We start from the raw sequence: 15753 nt of genomic DNA on the forward strand, positions 1-15753 counted from the left end.
ATTTATGTATTGTTTGTTAGGGTAGGACAATATTTGGCCGAGATGCAACTATTTGAGAATCTGGATTCTGAGGGTGAAAAAAAATCTAAATATTGACAAAAAATCTTCATGGAACATGATATTTACTTAATGTCCTAATGATTTTTGGCATAAAAGAAAAATCAATCATTTTGAACCATACAATGTATTTTTGTCTATTGCTACTAATTAAAACTGTTTTTTTTTTTTTTTTTTTTTGGTCCAGGGTCACATTATTTTAAGCAATTTTATTATTTTTCAGTTAGGGTTAGCCAAATCCCATTAAAAAGGACTCATTATGGTTTTATGCATTCTGATTTCTTGGTCTTTTGTGGATTAATGAAATCTGAGTTTCCTGCCTTCATCATTCTCATTCATCTAGGTGCTTCTGAGCCAAAGAATATGATATACATGAGCCGACTGGGGATCTGGGGACAAGGAACGCCGTTCAAGGCGTTTGACGACTTCCTGCATGCTATTGAGAAAAGGTCAGAGGTCATACTCAGTCCCACAGATATCAGGGCTTTGATTTCTCCAGTGATGTTTCTTTTATCTGATAAAAACCTATTTCTTAATGTTCCAGGGGTGTTGGTGCTATGGAAATTGTCGCCATGGACATGAAAGTGAGTGGCATGTATATCGCACGGCAGCTGAGCTTTTCCGGCGTCTCCTTTCGCATAGAGGAGATAACACTGGACGAAGAGTTCAAACTTGTCTACAACAAAGCAGCTAGACTGGTGAGAGAAACACTTGTGGCTGAATCATTTGGCCCCATATAATGTGTTAAGATGGAAGTTAAAGTCTTTTTTTTTTTCTCTCTAGTGGGCTGAGGCTCTCGAGTTATTCACCAGAGCCGCAGATACGTTGGGTCTGGCCTCCCGTAAGTCTCTTTGGGGTCAGTTCTGGTCGTCACACCAGAGGTTTTTTAAGTACCTCTGTATCGCTGCTAAAGTCCGTCGCCTGGTTGAACTCGCTCATACTGAGATGCAGCACGGCAAGGTGAGTCACTGATGAAGATTGATGATTTTGGAAAGATTTTACTGGGTTTGAAATGTATTTACCTACTAATAGAGCATCACGATTAATCAAAATAAAACTGAAATCATTTTATTGCTCAGTGCAATTTTCAATTTATATATTGTGTGTGATAGTTACGGGTTGTATATGTTGTCCTTTTACTTCTTTTTGTGGACCTTGAGTCTGTAATACAGATTGATGGATTGAAATCACAAAGGCTGTGATTAAACCAACTTCTGTCAACTAAACAGAAGCATTTAGGGCTTCCCTGTGAAAATAAAAGCTTGATTATTTAACATTTTAACATGAAGTAATTACGTAATTAGTATTTAAATTTTATAGCTGTACTGAAAAATAAAATTAAATTAAATAAAATTAAAAAATTATTAGTTTGTTCTTAAATGTTAATTTTCTACTTATATTATAAAGGATGTTACATATTAAGATAGTATAATATATATAAAATAGTACAATAGTAATATTTCTTCTTTTTTTACATTTAGTGATAATGATAATAATAATAAACCTGAGGTTCAATAATGAAAGCTATAAAATAACAATGATATTGAAAAGACTGTAAAAAGAGAACCATTAAAGGCTTCCCAAAATAAAAGCCTGATGATTAAACATGTTAAAATCAAGTAATTACTATTTTTATTTTATTGCTGTATTGTAGAATAAAAATAAAATAAATTATTATCCTGTAGTTAAATTGTTTTTCTTAAAAAAAAAAAAAAAATATATATATATATATATATATATATATATATATCAGAGATTATATAATGAAAAAGCTATAAAATAATATATTGAAAACACTAAAAGCAATTAGGTCATCCCTGTCAAAATAAAAGATTATTTAAAATATTATAATATAATAAAGTTATTAGCATTTTAATTTTATTGCTGTATTTTAAAATAAAAAAAATATTTATTATAAATATTTATAAAAATTATGATTAGTGTTTCTTAAACTTTTATTTTTTGTATTTTATAAAAGATATAAAGCAAATTATAGACAATATATATAAACAATTATTATTATTTTATAGTCTTACAAATATATTATCACTACTATTTTAGTATACTATATAGTAGTAGTAATAATATTTTTATTAATCATTTTAATACTTTTATAGTCTTTTTGATTATTTTTATTATTATTGCCATTTTATGGTTTTACTAGTATATAATCACAAAATGTTTGCAAAACAAGCAAGCATAGCAAACCTGCCACTTTAATACAGCAAATGCAATTTTTATCAGGAAAATAAATATTTTTAAAAAGTATCACACAAATGTTTTACACCTTAAATGTCTTATGTAGCTTCTTGTTAATTGTGTGACTTTAGTTATTTATTCTGTTGTCGCCATAAAGATAGCCTTGCTGCTGACATGGCATTTAAAGATTTTATTCAATTCAATTTAATATTAAATTTGTTTCATTTATTTAAATTTAAAATTTAATTTAATTAAACAAACAAATGAATAAATAAGATGAAATAAAATGTGCTAATCATGCACCCTACCCATAATTACACATAACAGGAAATTTTTTTTTTATTTTTTTTTTATTTTTTTAAACAGTGCATCGTGATTGGCCTGCAGTCCACAGGAGAGGCTCGTACTCGAGAGGTCCTGGATGAGAACGACGGTCACCTGGACAGATTCGTCTCCGCTGCTGAGTGAGTGTCTCAAAGTCCTCTATTACTTCTGTCTTCTTCAATGAAGAAAAGACTGACATCTCCAGCAAATCACCAATAGACCAATCAGAATCAAGTATTATATAACAATCAAAATAAAAAGCATAAATAGCCCTGAATCTCTATAAGTGAACTGGATTGAGATTTGTGGGTTTTTGTCCTCTAGGGGTGTTTTCCAGTCATTAGTTCAGAAACACTTCCCAACACAGAAACCCAAAAGAGAGAAAAGCGCCGCAAGCAAAAGGAAACGTGAGTCAGATCATCTTTTTCTTGAGGATTTGTGCTGTGTCAAGCATTATTGTGTCTCTGTGGGATTTGTGCGTCATGAATCTTTCTGAAACCGTTTCTTCGCCTTCTGAAGGAAAACCCAAAGGCCGGCCTTCAAAATTCCCGAAGCACTGTGTGGAAGTGGGCGGAGTTATTAAAATCAGCGACGACTCGGATTCCGACTCTGACGAGATTGACAGCGTCTCTAACTCCTCCCCCGAGTCACTACAGGACAACGACGATGTGATTTTTGTGAACCACATCAACGGACCTGCTGGTAGGTTCAGTCAAATGGAACTTAGTCACTGTGTTTTGAAAGAATTTGCTCATGCCATCCAGTTTGTTCAAGAATTGAAACACTGACACACTCACTGCAGATGCAGCTCACGCTCATTAAATCAGGGCTAATTTCAGTCTAGACAACTAAACCACAAAGGAGTGATTAAGGTCTGCTCCAGACTCTGCTGAAGTCATCCTGTGTGTGTTTTCAGCTAAACTAGAAGAGCTCAAGCAGAGGCTGCTGTGTAAAATAGCAGAGTTGGGGAAGGAGCTGCCGCTCAACACTCTCGATGAGCTGATCGACAGGTTTGGAGGACCAGAGAAGGTGTCTGAGGTGAGGAGTCACTGTAATGCATCGTTGGAACAACTAAAATTGCTCAAATTACAACTGAAATAAATAAATTAATTAATTAATTAAAATAAAAAAGCAAAATTAAAAAATATAAAAAAAATAAACAAAATTACTAAAACTACAACTGAAATATAAATTAAATTAAAAAAAATGTTTTAAGAAATTTAGTAAAACTACCACTGGAATACAAATTAAATAGAAACTTAACTGAAAAAAAAATGAACTGAACTGAAATTTAAAAAAAAAGCTTAATGGAACAGAAAAATGACAAACACTTAACAAATTTACTAAAACTACAAGTGAAATATAAATTAAATAGAATTTTTTTAACTTAAATGAAAATGAGAAATGTTACTAGAATTACTGAAAGGACAATGGATATAAATATAAATATATAAATAAAGATTAATAGAAATAAAAAAAACTTAAATAAAAATTTGAAAATTAGAATGAGAAAACAAAAGTGATCCAAATTAAATTGAAAACAACTGAAGTCAATAAAAAAATAAATAAAAGTTTAATAGAAATATTAAAACACTCATAAAAATAACAAAAAGACAGAACAAAATGGCTAAAACTACAACTGAAATATAAATTAAATAGAAATGTTTTTAAAAAGAAATTTAACTGAGCTGAAAATAAAAACTTAACTGAACTGAAATAAAAAAAGAAAAACGAGAAAACTTAACGACATTACTAAAACTACAACTGGAATATAAATTAAATAGAAATGTTTTTTTTTAAAGTAACTGAAATAAAAAATAAAAAAAGCTTAATAGAAATATAACAAAAAACTAAGAAAAATGACAAAACACCTTAAAAAATAAAAGAAAAATGTAAGCTAAATAGACATAACTAATAAAAAGTCAAGATAAAGATAAACAATAAAGACAGAAATGACTTAAATACAAAATTACTAAAACTTAAATTTAAAATTAAAACTGAAACTATGAAAATAAAAGATATTTAAAATATTAATAGTATATAAATGACAAAAATGGGTATATATATAAAAAAAAAAATTATTGAGACTAAGATCACAATGTCATGTTATGGCACAAGTTAAACACTAAATAAATATATATTTTTGTGTGTTTGTGTAGATGACGGGTCGTAAGGGACGTGTAGTGCGGCGTGATGGCAGTGTTCGATATGAGACCAGAGCAGAACAGGGCCTGACCATCGACCACGTCAACGTCAGAGAGAAAGAGCGCTTCATGACCGGAGAGAAGGTGACGACCTCTGACCTCTCCACATAGAACCCAGCACCATTCTGAATATTGGTACTAATGCTTTTTCTCTTTCTGTCTCAGCTGATCGCCATCATCTCTGAAGCGGCGAGTTCGGGCATCTCTATACAGGCGGATAAACGTGTGCAGAACCGCAGGAGACGAGTTCACATGACCTTAGAGTTGCCGTGGAGCGCCGACCGCGCCATTCAGCAGTTCGGTGAGTGTCTGTGTTTTTTGTTCATGTGTGTTTGAGAGACATGGTGGATGGAGGTTGCTAATATTGTGGCTGTGTGTCTTATCAGGTCGAACGCATCGGTCAAATCAGGTTACGGCTCCAGAGTATATCTTCCTCATCTCTGAGCTGGCTGGAGAGAGACGCTTCGCCTCTATCGTTGCCAAGAGATTGGAGAGCCTGGTAAAGTCTAACCGCAGTCTGTTTTTCAGATGTTATGTGCACTAGTATATGTGCACTGCACACGATAATGCGTTTGCATCATGTTCTAACAAGGTTTGACTCAAAGCTCTCACTGGCAAGTCATTTTTCATGTCATACTAAAAGCAAATATTGCTTGAAGTGACAATCTCAGCCAGTAAGAACTTAATGTTTTGGGGATTAATGCTTACTGTTCTCCCCTAAAGAAAACATGCTCCTAATTTGGAAAATGTAGGAAATAAATATAAATATATAAGCAAAGCTAAATAGAAAAAAATAAAAAATAAATATATATAAATAAATAAGAAAATTAGGCAAAAAATATTAAAATTACAACTGAAAAAAATATAAATTAAATAGATTCAAAAAATTAGAATTTACTGAAAGTAGAATGAAAATACTGAAATAAATATAAATAAATAGAATAAAAAAAACTTAAATGAAAATTAGAAATGTTGCTAAAATGACTGAAAGTACATTAAAAATACATATAAATAAATAAAATAAAGCTAAATAGAAAAAAAAAAAAAACTAAATTATAACAATGAGAAAATTAGGCAACTGCCTTAAATTGAAAATATTTGGAACTACTAAAATTGCTAAAATTACAACTGAAATGAATTTAAAAAAAAAATAATAAATAAATATATATAACAAAAAAAAACTAAATTACTAAAACTAAAACTACAACTAAAATAAATATTAATTAAATAGATTAAAAAAAGAAAACTTAAATGAAAATGAAAAAAATAAACATTACTGAAAGTACAATGGAAATAAATCATTGCAACTTGTGAACTGCATCCACATTTAAAATGTGTGTTGTATTTTTTAGGGGGCACTGACACATGGGGATCGACGAGCCACTGAATCCAGAGACCTGAGCCAGTACAACTTCGAGAACAAAGTAGGAGCATTTTCCTCTTTATCAACCAAAATATAATAGACTGTTCTCTGGTGTTATTTTAGTATTATATGCATGCTATTATAGTGTTTAATAGTGATTAATATTTAGAATTTGCTTTTATTTTTATATTTTCATTTTTATTTTAGTCTTAGTTTGTTTTTGTAATTTTATGTCCTTTTGTCGTTCTTATTTTCTAAGCATTTATTTATATATATATTCGCGTGTATTTATTATTTTGACAAATTTATTATACAAATTAAGTTTTTTTATTTTTGTTTCTTTTTTTTTAATGTATTTTCATCTAATAATTTTTAAATGTATTTTAGCTTTATTTCAATTACTGAAAAAAAGGTTTAATAGCTTTAGGATAATATACTATTCTCTGGTGTTATTTTAGTATTATTTACATGCTATTATAGTGTTTAATAGTGATTAATATTTAGAATTTGCTTTTATTTTTTCATATTTTCAGTTTTAGTTTTAGTAATTGTATGTCCTTTTGTCATTTTTTTATTCTATTTTATTTTTTTTACATTTTTAAATATTTAAAAATTCATTTTTATTATTATTTTAGAACGTATTATTATTATTCATTTATTATTGTTATTACATTTGTTTTTTATTTGTTTACATTTCTTTCATGCAATATTTAAAAAAAATGTATTTTAATTAATCTCTTTTAATAGACTAATTTGGTGTTATTTTAGTATTTTTTTGCATGCCATTATAGTGTTTAATAGAGATTTAATATTTTGAATTTGCTTTTATTTTTATATTTTCAGTTTTAATTTAAATTTTTGTTTGTTTTAGTAAATGTATGCCCTTTTGTTATTTCTATATATATTTTTAATTCAGTTTGTATTATTATTTTAAAACTTATTCGTTATTATTATTATTATTCATTTATTGAGTTTGTTTTTTATTTGTTTAATTTTTTTATTTTTCTAATATAAAAAGAATAGTATTTTAGCTTTATTTCAATTACTAAAAAAGTTCAATAGTTTTAGGCTTAGTTTTAGTTAACAATAACACATCAAACTGGACATAACCTCATTTGACTTAAGACTTCAGTTTCATTTGATTGATGTTTTCTAAACTTGGAAGAAACACAAACTGCAATATGGCTGACAGTTGAACAAAATCTTTTCATGCTGATTCCCATATTGCAAATGCACCACAGTCCCACAAATACAATGTGAAAAGAGCCCAGTGAGGGTAAAATCAAAGTTTGAACCAAGGAATTTAACCAGTTTTTTACCTTCTGTCTGTCTTAGTACGGCACCAAAGCTTTGGATAAGATCACTAAAGCCATCCTCGGGCACATCGACAACAAAGTCCCTCCACCAAAGGGCTACCCAGGAGGACCCATCATGTTCTTCAGAGGTAATATCATCTGTTCTGATGTGCTTCGGTGATGCAGATCATGCCAATTTGATCAAAAGTGACATTTAAGACATTTATAATGTAACAAAAGTTTTCTATTTTAAATAGATGCTGTTCCTTTCAAACTTTTTATTTATCTGTGAATCCTAAAAAAAAACATTAAAGTATCCACAAAAATATTGGGCATCAAAACACTTTTCAACACTTAAAATAATCAGAAAGATTTCTTGAGCAGCAAATCAGCATATTAGAATGATTTCTGAAGAATCATGTGACACTGAAGACTGCAGTAATGATGCTGAAAATTCAGCTTTGCATCACAGAAATAAATTACATTTTAACAGATAGTCACATAGAAAACAGCCATTTTAAATTCTAATAATATTTTATAATTTTGCTGTATTTTTAATTTAAATATTCATGTGTGTGTTTCAGATATGAAGAAAGGCATGATTGATGTGGGAATCTTTTGCAAGGAGCCTCGTCTAGGTCTGAATACAGAGAAAGGTAAATGTAATAAAATAACATCAAGATGATCTGATTATAATGAGTGTTTTATTGCTCATCTCTAATCTAATGATACTTCTGCTTGAGTATATTTATTATTGGAAAAAAAATATGACTATGGATAATGTACATTTGTTCTGCATTGCAAAAAATGTTTTTCTTACTTAGATTTTTTTGTCTTCTTTCCAGCCAAAATATCTCAAAATTCTTAAATCAAGAAGGATTTTCTAGACGAGTAAAAATAGTCTTGTTTAGAAAAAAAACAAGTCAGAATTAAGTGAGTTTTTGCTTGAAACAAGCTAAATAATTTGCCAATGGAATAAGAAAAAAGTCGTATTTCAAATAGAAGATTATTTTTCTTACCACATTGGCAGATTATTTTGCTTGTTTCAAGATAAAACACTTAATTTTGACTTGTTTTTTCTGAAAGCAAGAAAATAATTTTTACTTGTCTAGAAAATCCTTATTGATTTAAGAATTTTGAGATATTTTGGCTGGAAACAAGATAAAAAAATTTAAGTAAGAAAATAATTTTTTTGCAGTGTGTTTGTTTTACTGATGTAATTCCAGTCAGTGGAGTGCTTTACTGATGACATGGAATAAATGCATTGATTATATGCAAGTCATTTGCATCCAAACAAATGGCTAATTGCCTTTTTCTGTCCTGTATCCCAGACTGCACCATCACTAAGTTTCTGAACCGTATTTTGGGTTTGGAAGTCCATCAGCAGAACTCTCTGTTCCAGTACTTCACCGATAACTTCGACTACTTGATCAACAAGGACAAGAAAGAGGGAAAATATGACATGGGAATATTGGGTGAGAAACCTGAATGTGCACATTATTATTTGATGATATTATGCAGGGATTTTGCTGTTATAGTTACAGTTGAGGTCAAAAGTTTACATACACCTTGCAGAATCCGCAAAATGTTAATTATTTTACCAAAATAAGAGAGATCATACAAAATGCATGTTTTTTTATTTACTACTGACCTTAGTAAGATATTTCACATAAAAGATGTTTACATATAGTCCACAAGAGAAAATAATAGTTGCATTTATAAAAAATGACTTGATTCTTAATTAGGGCCCGAGCCCAAAAGGGCGAAGGCCCTATTGTTCTTCTAAGGGTTCTTATTTTTTTTTTTTTTTTTTTTTTTTTACACCTTCCGGGCACTTTTGGGGGCCTTAACATACTCAAAAACTCTTGAAAATTTGCACACACGTCGGAATCTGCGGCCATCAGGACGCCACTGAGGCTGGGACCCGGGCGTGGTTCAGGGCCTCTTCAGCGCCCCCTGGAACACAGTTTGAAAACTTGATGTACTGCGCACACATACTTGCACGTACTGATATGAAACTCGGTACACATATAGATCTCACTGAGCCAAACAACTTTTGTACTCTATGTCATGGGCTGAACGCAACAGGAAGTGAGATATTTAGGGCTGTTTAAAAAGCGCATGCTCTGGAATTTAACGTACTCCTCCCAGGGTTTCCATAGGATTGTCACCAAACTCGGTCAGCATGATCTCAAGACATTGGGGACGCTAAATTGCGAGGGGATTTTTGATATCTCGAACGGTTTGGCCGTGGCAAGGCGACAAAGTTATGGCGAGAAATGAGAAACAGGAAGTGTCTAATTACTGTTGCACACATTGCTTGATTCTTATGAAACTTCACCAGTTTGTTTGTTGTATGATGCCGATTCCATAAATGTGACTATTATGAGTCAAAGTTATAGCGCCACCAACTGGCTGCAGGAAGCGTGTCATTTTCAAAATCCTTTGAAATCAGCCTCTTAATTTAACTTGATTTTCTTCAAACTTCATCAAAATAATGTCAAAACACGGCCGATGAGAATATGTAAAGGGGTCGATGATGAATCAAATACTGTTGCCATGGCAACGTGTCAAACTTTAAAATTTGATTCCTGTCTTTTCAAGGCAGATAACATGCTTAGAATTTCATGAAACTCAACACACACGTCAATATTAATGACAGTAAGACACTGGCAAAAGGTCATAAATGGGCGTGGAGCAGGCACTCTATAGCGCCATCTTTTGACAAAAGTTGGGGGGTTAGTTTTTCCTACAGTCACCAAACTCTGTACATATATTGTTCTCATCAATCTGGACAACTTTCTAAATCAAACTCATTAGCTAAGACCAACAGGAAGCCGGCTATTTTGATTTGAATGTGGATTTTTGGAAAAATCAGGCTGTAAACAAATTCACACTCCTTCTAAGAAAAATAAGGTATTCACACTAAACTTTTTTAACATGAAGAGAAGATTCTGAAGATGTTAAATTGCGAGCGGATTTGGGATATCTTGAACGGTGTTGACGTGATGATTTTTTAAAGATGTAGTAAAAAACATAACCGTAATTTTTTTATATCTTTAAAGTGCAGCATCCAAACTCTTTACAACTTTTTTCACACAGAGATCTTATCATTCTGAGCAAGTGGTGTAAATATCAATTTTATACAAGCTTCTATGAATTAAAGAAAATTAAAAAAAGAAATTAGAAACCTGCTGTCACTCTGCCTGTGCCTGTCTGTGTTCAGTCACCATTGAGTCACTGAAGAGTGACTGAAGGGGGGAGGGGTGTAAGGGAGAGAGACCAGTGGAACATGCTGTTTTGCTTAAGACCATCTTTGAGGAAGATGCACATTGCTGTAGCGTAATCGACATAAATATGCCTGATATTTTGAGAAAATATAAAGGGTCATTAAATCTTTCATTGTTTGTATTTTGCAGTTGTTGTTTTTTATTTATTTTTACTGAACTGTACCATGAACTTGTCCTATTCAGTCACATAGCAAAAGATTAAGAAAAATACAACTTTTAAGCATGAGTGAATAATCTTCATTGTAGACAATATTTTCATAGTGTTATTTATTGAATATAAAATTATAATAATTAAAAATTTCAAGACAAACTTTGACAACAAAACAAACTTTGCTGTTATCTGTTCAAAACATCCGAAAACCATCATTTTAAGATCAGTTATATATATATCGCCCCATTAAAACACTCAACTTGATTTTTAAAGATATTTTGAAAGAATTAAGCGTTTATAGAGCACTTTGTGTATTGCTGTACACCCACATGAACTGTGTTCATGTTCATGTTAATTCACAGTACATAAACTAATTTACCTTTAAACAATATATGAATACTTTTTTTTTTAGCTTAATATTAATTAACATTAATAAATGCTATTTAATTATTGTTCATGTTAACTAATATAGTTAATGTTAACAAATGAAACTGGATGGCAACATTTTATATATTGTGTGTATGTGTCTCTGTGTTGATTTTAAAGTGTAACCCTTTCAATTCAGTAAACTTAAAATCCAAACTAGCAGAGGGTTACTGTGAATGCATTTGCCAACTGTGCACCGTTTTCCTTATTGATTTTAGTTATGTAGCGCTTAAGAGTGATGTCTTATAACAGGAGTCACCAGCAAAGCAATATCCACATACAAATTGTACAGATTGGTAACGATTTAAGCAGAAGTGGTGAATGTAATGCAAGCAATAATAACATTTTGTTATCATCATGAATTACATGTTCTTATCATCATCATCAGAATATAGGGCAAATGTTCACATTTGGTTCACAGTTGGCATTATCTGAAGTCCTTGCAGGGGATTAGGTTTATAGCAAACTCCTCCTAGACATTTAATGAAATCAACATTATATTTGGTCAGTCTGATCTAGAGGCCTTAGAGATGTTAAATTGTGAAGATCTTGAGTTTCAGTAAAGGGCGTGTCCGTGGCGGCCTGACAAAGTTTGATGTTTTGCCATGGACATAGGTGTAATAACTCAGCCATAAAATGTCTGATCTGCCTCAAACTTCAGAGGTTTGGTAAGAGTCCTGGCCTGAAGACACCTAAAGGCCAATATTCAGATATTATCATAGCGCCACCTGTTGACACCAGGATATATCATATCTTTCACTAACTCAAACATACCAAGGTCAATCTGCACCAAACTTCATATGTTTGATAATAGTGCTGGCCTGAACACATCTACATGCCATTTATAGGCATAGCGCCACCAGCTGCCAATGGGAAGTTTGGCACATTTAAATGACTTATGACATATTTCTCATATATTTACTGTATTAAAAGCATACTGCCCACCGTTTGCTGTTTTCCTAAAGCCACCGGTCGGTGGTGAGCCTGGGTGCGAGGGCCCGTTCATCGCTGCTCGCAGCTTTAATATTGTGTTGTTATCTGAATGATCCACAGCTGTGTTTTTTGTTTAGTGACAATTGTTCACGAGTCCCTTGTTTGTTCTGAACAGTTAAACTGCCTGCTGTTCTTCAGAAAAATGCTTCAGGTCCCACAAATTCTTTGGTTTTCCAGCATTTTTGTGTATTTGAACCCTTTCCAACAATGACTGTATGATTTTGAGATCCATCTTTTCACACTGAGGACAACTGAGAGACTCATATGCAACTATTACAGAAGGTTCAAACACTCGCTGAGGCTCCAGAAGGAGAAACCTTCTGTCTGTGTCTGAGATTTAATGTTGTCATATTCTGTGTGTTCAGATCTTGCTCCTGGTAATGATGAAATTCATGAGGAAACGCAAGAGAAGTTTCTAACTCCAGGAAACCCTCAGGAGGGCCAGGTCATCCTCTATAAGGTATGTGTGAGGAAATGATGCACTAAATTGATCGAAAGTGACAGTAAATGTTACAAAATAAATGCTGCTCTTTTGAATTTTCTATTCATCAAAGAATCTCGAAAAATAAAATGTATCACCGTTTGCACAAAAACTTGAAGCAGCACAACAGTTTTCAACATTGATGGAAATGTTTCTTGAGCAGCAAATCAGAATATTAGAATGATTTCTGAAGGATCATGTGACACTGAAGACTGGAGTAATGATGCTGAAAACTCATCTTTGATCATATCAATAAATTACGTTTTAGTATTTATTCACATAATAAACAGTATTTTTAAATTGTAGTAATATTTTATATATCTATAATATATATATATATATAATATATCTGTTTTATTGCATTTTTACCAAAGAAATGTAGCCTTGATGAGCAGAAGAGACTTTCAAACACATTAAAAAATGTTTCTAATATATATTTTTAATACAGTATATAGCAGTGTTGGGGAGTAACTAGTTACATGTAACGGCGTTACGTAATTTAATTACAAAATAAATGTAACAGTAATTCGTTACAGTTACTTAGAAAAAAGTTTAATTAAATTAGTTACTTGTGAAAATGTTAAAGATTACAAATGGGGTTACATCTAAAAATTTTCTTTAAAAATCTGGGATATGTTGAATAATATTAATCTGTTGCTTTGCCTGTTTTTGATATGCACGATGCCTTCTGCTAAGGCCATTTATTAAAGCGGTGCTATTCTGATGCTTTTGATTGGTTTGAATTTTGCGGTGCACCACGTCTGCCAATTAGGTTAATCCTCTTTGTCAGCGCGTTCATCGTCCCCTTTGTGTATTCGAGACCGATATTAAAAACATTCATAACAAATTAGCTAGCCTGCTAGCTGCCTTTACCAGACACACTTGTATTTATGAACCCTTTCACAAAAAAATATCGCATTTTTTTCTAAGGTTGGTAATGTCAGATCTAACTTGCGATTTTATCACATTAACCCATTTTAATTTTGAGTGTCATTTGTAAAATCAGTGTTTACACTACTGCGTGATTTTCAGCTGAAGCGTGACTAATGATTTGTAGGATGAAAATCCGCTGCAGTTTAGTTTATTTTCGAATAATATAGATCTATTTTTCTCAAGGGCTTGAAACTTTTCTCTATAATGATCGATGTTGACCTAACGTGCCACCTAGTGGACAAATCTCTCAATTAGTTTGTCCCATTTTGTCTTGCAAAATCGAGCTATCATCTAGTGAAGTAGAGGATGGATACCCGAGCCGAGCCCGACGGTACCCGACGGGCCGGGCCGGGTTCGGACAGATATTTTAGAAAGGATGCTCGGGTTCGGGTCGGGCTCGGTCACATCAGCGCAATAGTGCGCCTGTGTTATACCGGCGCTTTTTGCCCCGTGTGCACTGATGCTCTCATCTGTTGACATTTCCGAACGCTTTCCTACAGTTGCTTAATAAAAGCGGGCTTTCCACACAAAAAAAGTGCATGTGTCATTAGTATGAGAAAAAAAAGAGATTTTAACTGTCGGGCTGGGATCGGGCTCGGACATAAATATCTTAAAGCTTGTCGGGCTCGGGTCGGGTTCGGTTACTGCTCTGTCGGACGCGGGCCGGGCTCGGACAGAAAAATGCGGCCCGATCCGCATTCTATAGTGAAGCACCCCAGTTTGTCACTGAATCTAAGCAGTGTTTTAGATGAAATGTAACTTTATTTAAAACAATAATAAAAAAAAAACAATACCATGGATTTTATGACACAGCTACAATGATGGAGTCTGTTTGGATTTGGCAGTATCTATTCTAGAATCTATTCTTTCTTCTGTTAGTGAGAAATAATTATTAGCCCTGTAAGGTATAATGATTTCTCTCCACACATAGTGTTAAAAAAAAAAATAGTATGCAGATTTTTACTATTTTTTTTATATCAGTAAGAAAAAAACTTGTTTTTACTACATTATTATAATCTAGAATTGTGTTTTCTCTTAAATATAACTAAAAATAATTATCTATTATTTTAAATAGATAATTTAGATATTTAAAGAAATCTTTTTTAAGATTTAAGTTTTTCAAGGCATTGTTACTTGCCAGTGTGTCCTGTCATAGCTATGCAAAATTTTGATTTTGTAACAACAGTAAACAATTTTTTTGTTATAAGGTCTGGTTTTGTAATGGCTGTACTTTTAAAATTAAATTAATATAATCTTAATTCAAGTGATGAAAGATTTTGAAATTCTGACAGTAAACTACTGTAAGGTCACAGCTGCTTGGTATAAATGCTTGAAAATGATTTAGTTGAAAATATCCATTAGAAACTTAAAAGTAATCAAAAAGTAATCAGATGTAATCAGTTACTTTACTTTTCTAAAGTAATTGAAAAGGTACACTACTTATTACATTTTAAATAGGGTAATTTGTAATCTGTAATCTATTACATTTCCAAAGTAACCTCCCCAACACTGGTATATAGTGTCTTGTATTATAATATTGTTTATAATATATAACTATTTTATTTGAGAAATGTATTGATATTTTACAATATAAAAATGTATAAATAATTTAAAAAATATATTTGGGATCACTAAGATTTTATTTACATATTTTTAAAGAAGTTTCTTATGCTTATCAAGGCTGTTCATTTGATCGAAATAATATTTCACTATATTATTTTTTTTTTTTTTTGATGTAAAACAATGTTTTTCTATATTAATATGTTAAAATTGAATTTATATCTGTAATTAAAGTTGAATTTTCAGCATCGTTACTCCAGTCTTCAGTGTAACATAATCCTAAAACTGATTTATTATCAATGCTGGAAACAGTTGTGCTGCTTAATATTTTTTGGAACCTGTGATACTTTTTTTCAGGATTCTTTGATCAATACATGGTTAAAAAGAACAGCATTTATTTAAAATAGAAAGATGTTCTGACAATATACACCACTGTGTAAAAGTTTGGGGTCAGTAAATATGTATTCTTTGTTTTTC

At 31.7% G+C, this 15753-nt stretch overlaps 1 protein-coding gene across 1 annotated transcript in view; it reads left to right on the top strand.

Annotated features, from left to right (window-relative positions):
* sbno2a (strawberry notch homolog 2a) overlaps positions 1-15753 on the top strand; it is a 45325-nt gene that overhangs the window by 21424 nt on the left and 8148 nt on the right. Inside the window, exons 12-26 of the mRNA XM_073848770.1 lie at positions 401-506; positions 602-755; positions 841-1017; positions 2623-2720; positions 2905-2987; positions 3100-3282; positions 3497-3618; positions 4740-4868; positions 4950-5085; positions 5171-5283; positions 6137-6208; positions 7483-7591; positions 8027-8098; positions 8774-8917; positions 12668-12762. Coding sequence (XP_073704871.1) covers positions 401-506; positions 602-755; positions 841-1017; positions 2623-2720; positions 2905-2987; positions 3100-3282; positions 3497-3618; positions 4740-4868; positions 4950-5085; positions 5171-5283; positions 6137-6208; positions 7483-7591; positions 8027-8098; positions 8774-8917; positions 12668-12762 — 1793 coding nt within the window. The remainder of the gene's footprint in view (positions 1-400; positions 507-601; positions 756-840; positions 1018-2622; positions 2721-2904; positions 2988-3099; positions 3283-3496; positions 3619-4739; positions 4869-4949; positions 5086-5170; positions 5284-6136; positions 6209-7482; positions 7592-8026; positions 8099-8773; positions 8918-12667; positions 12763-15753) is intronic.

Source organism: Garra rufa, chromosome 10 (assembly GCF_049309525.1).
Source record: "Garra rufa chromosome 10, GarRuf1.0, whole genome shotgun sequence".
Classification (NCBI taxonomy): Eukaryota; Metazoa; Chordata; class Actinopteri; order Cypriniformes; family Cyprinidae; genus Garra; species Garra rufa.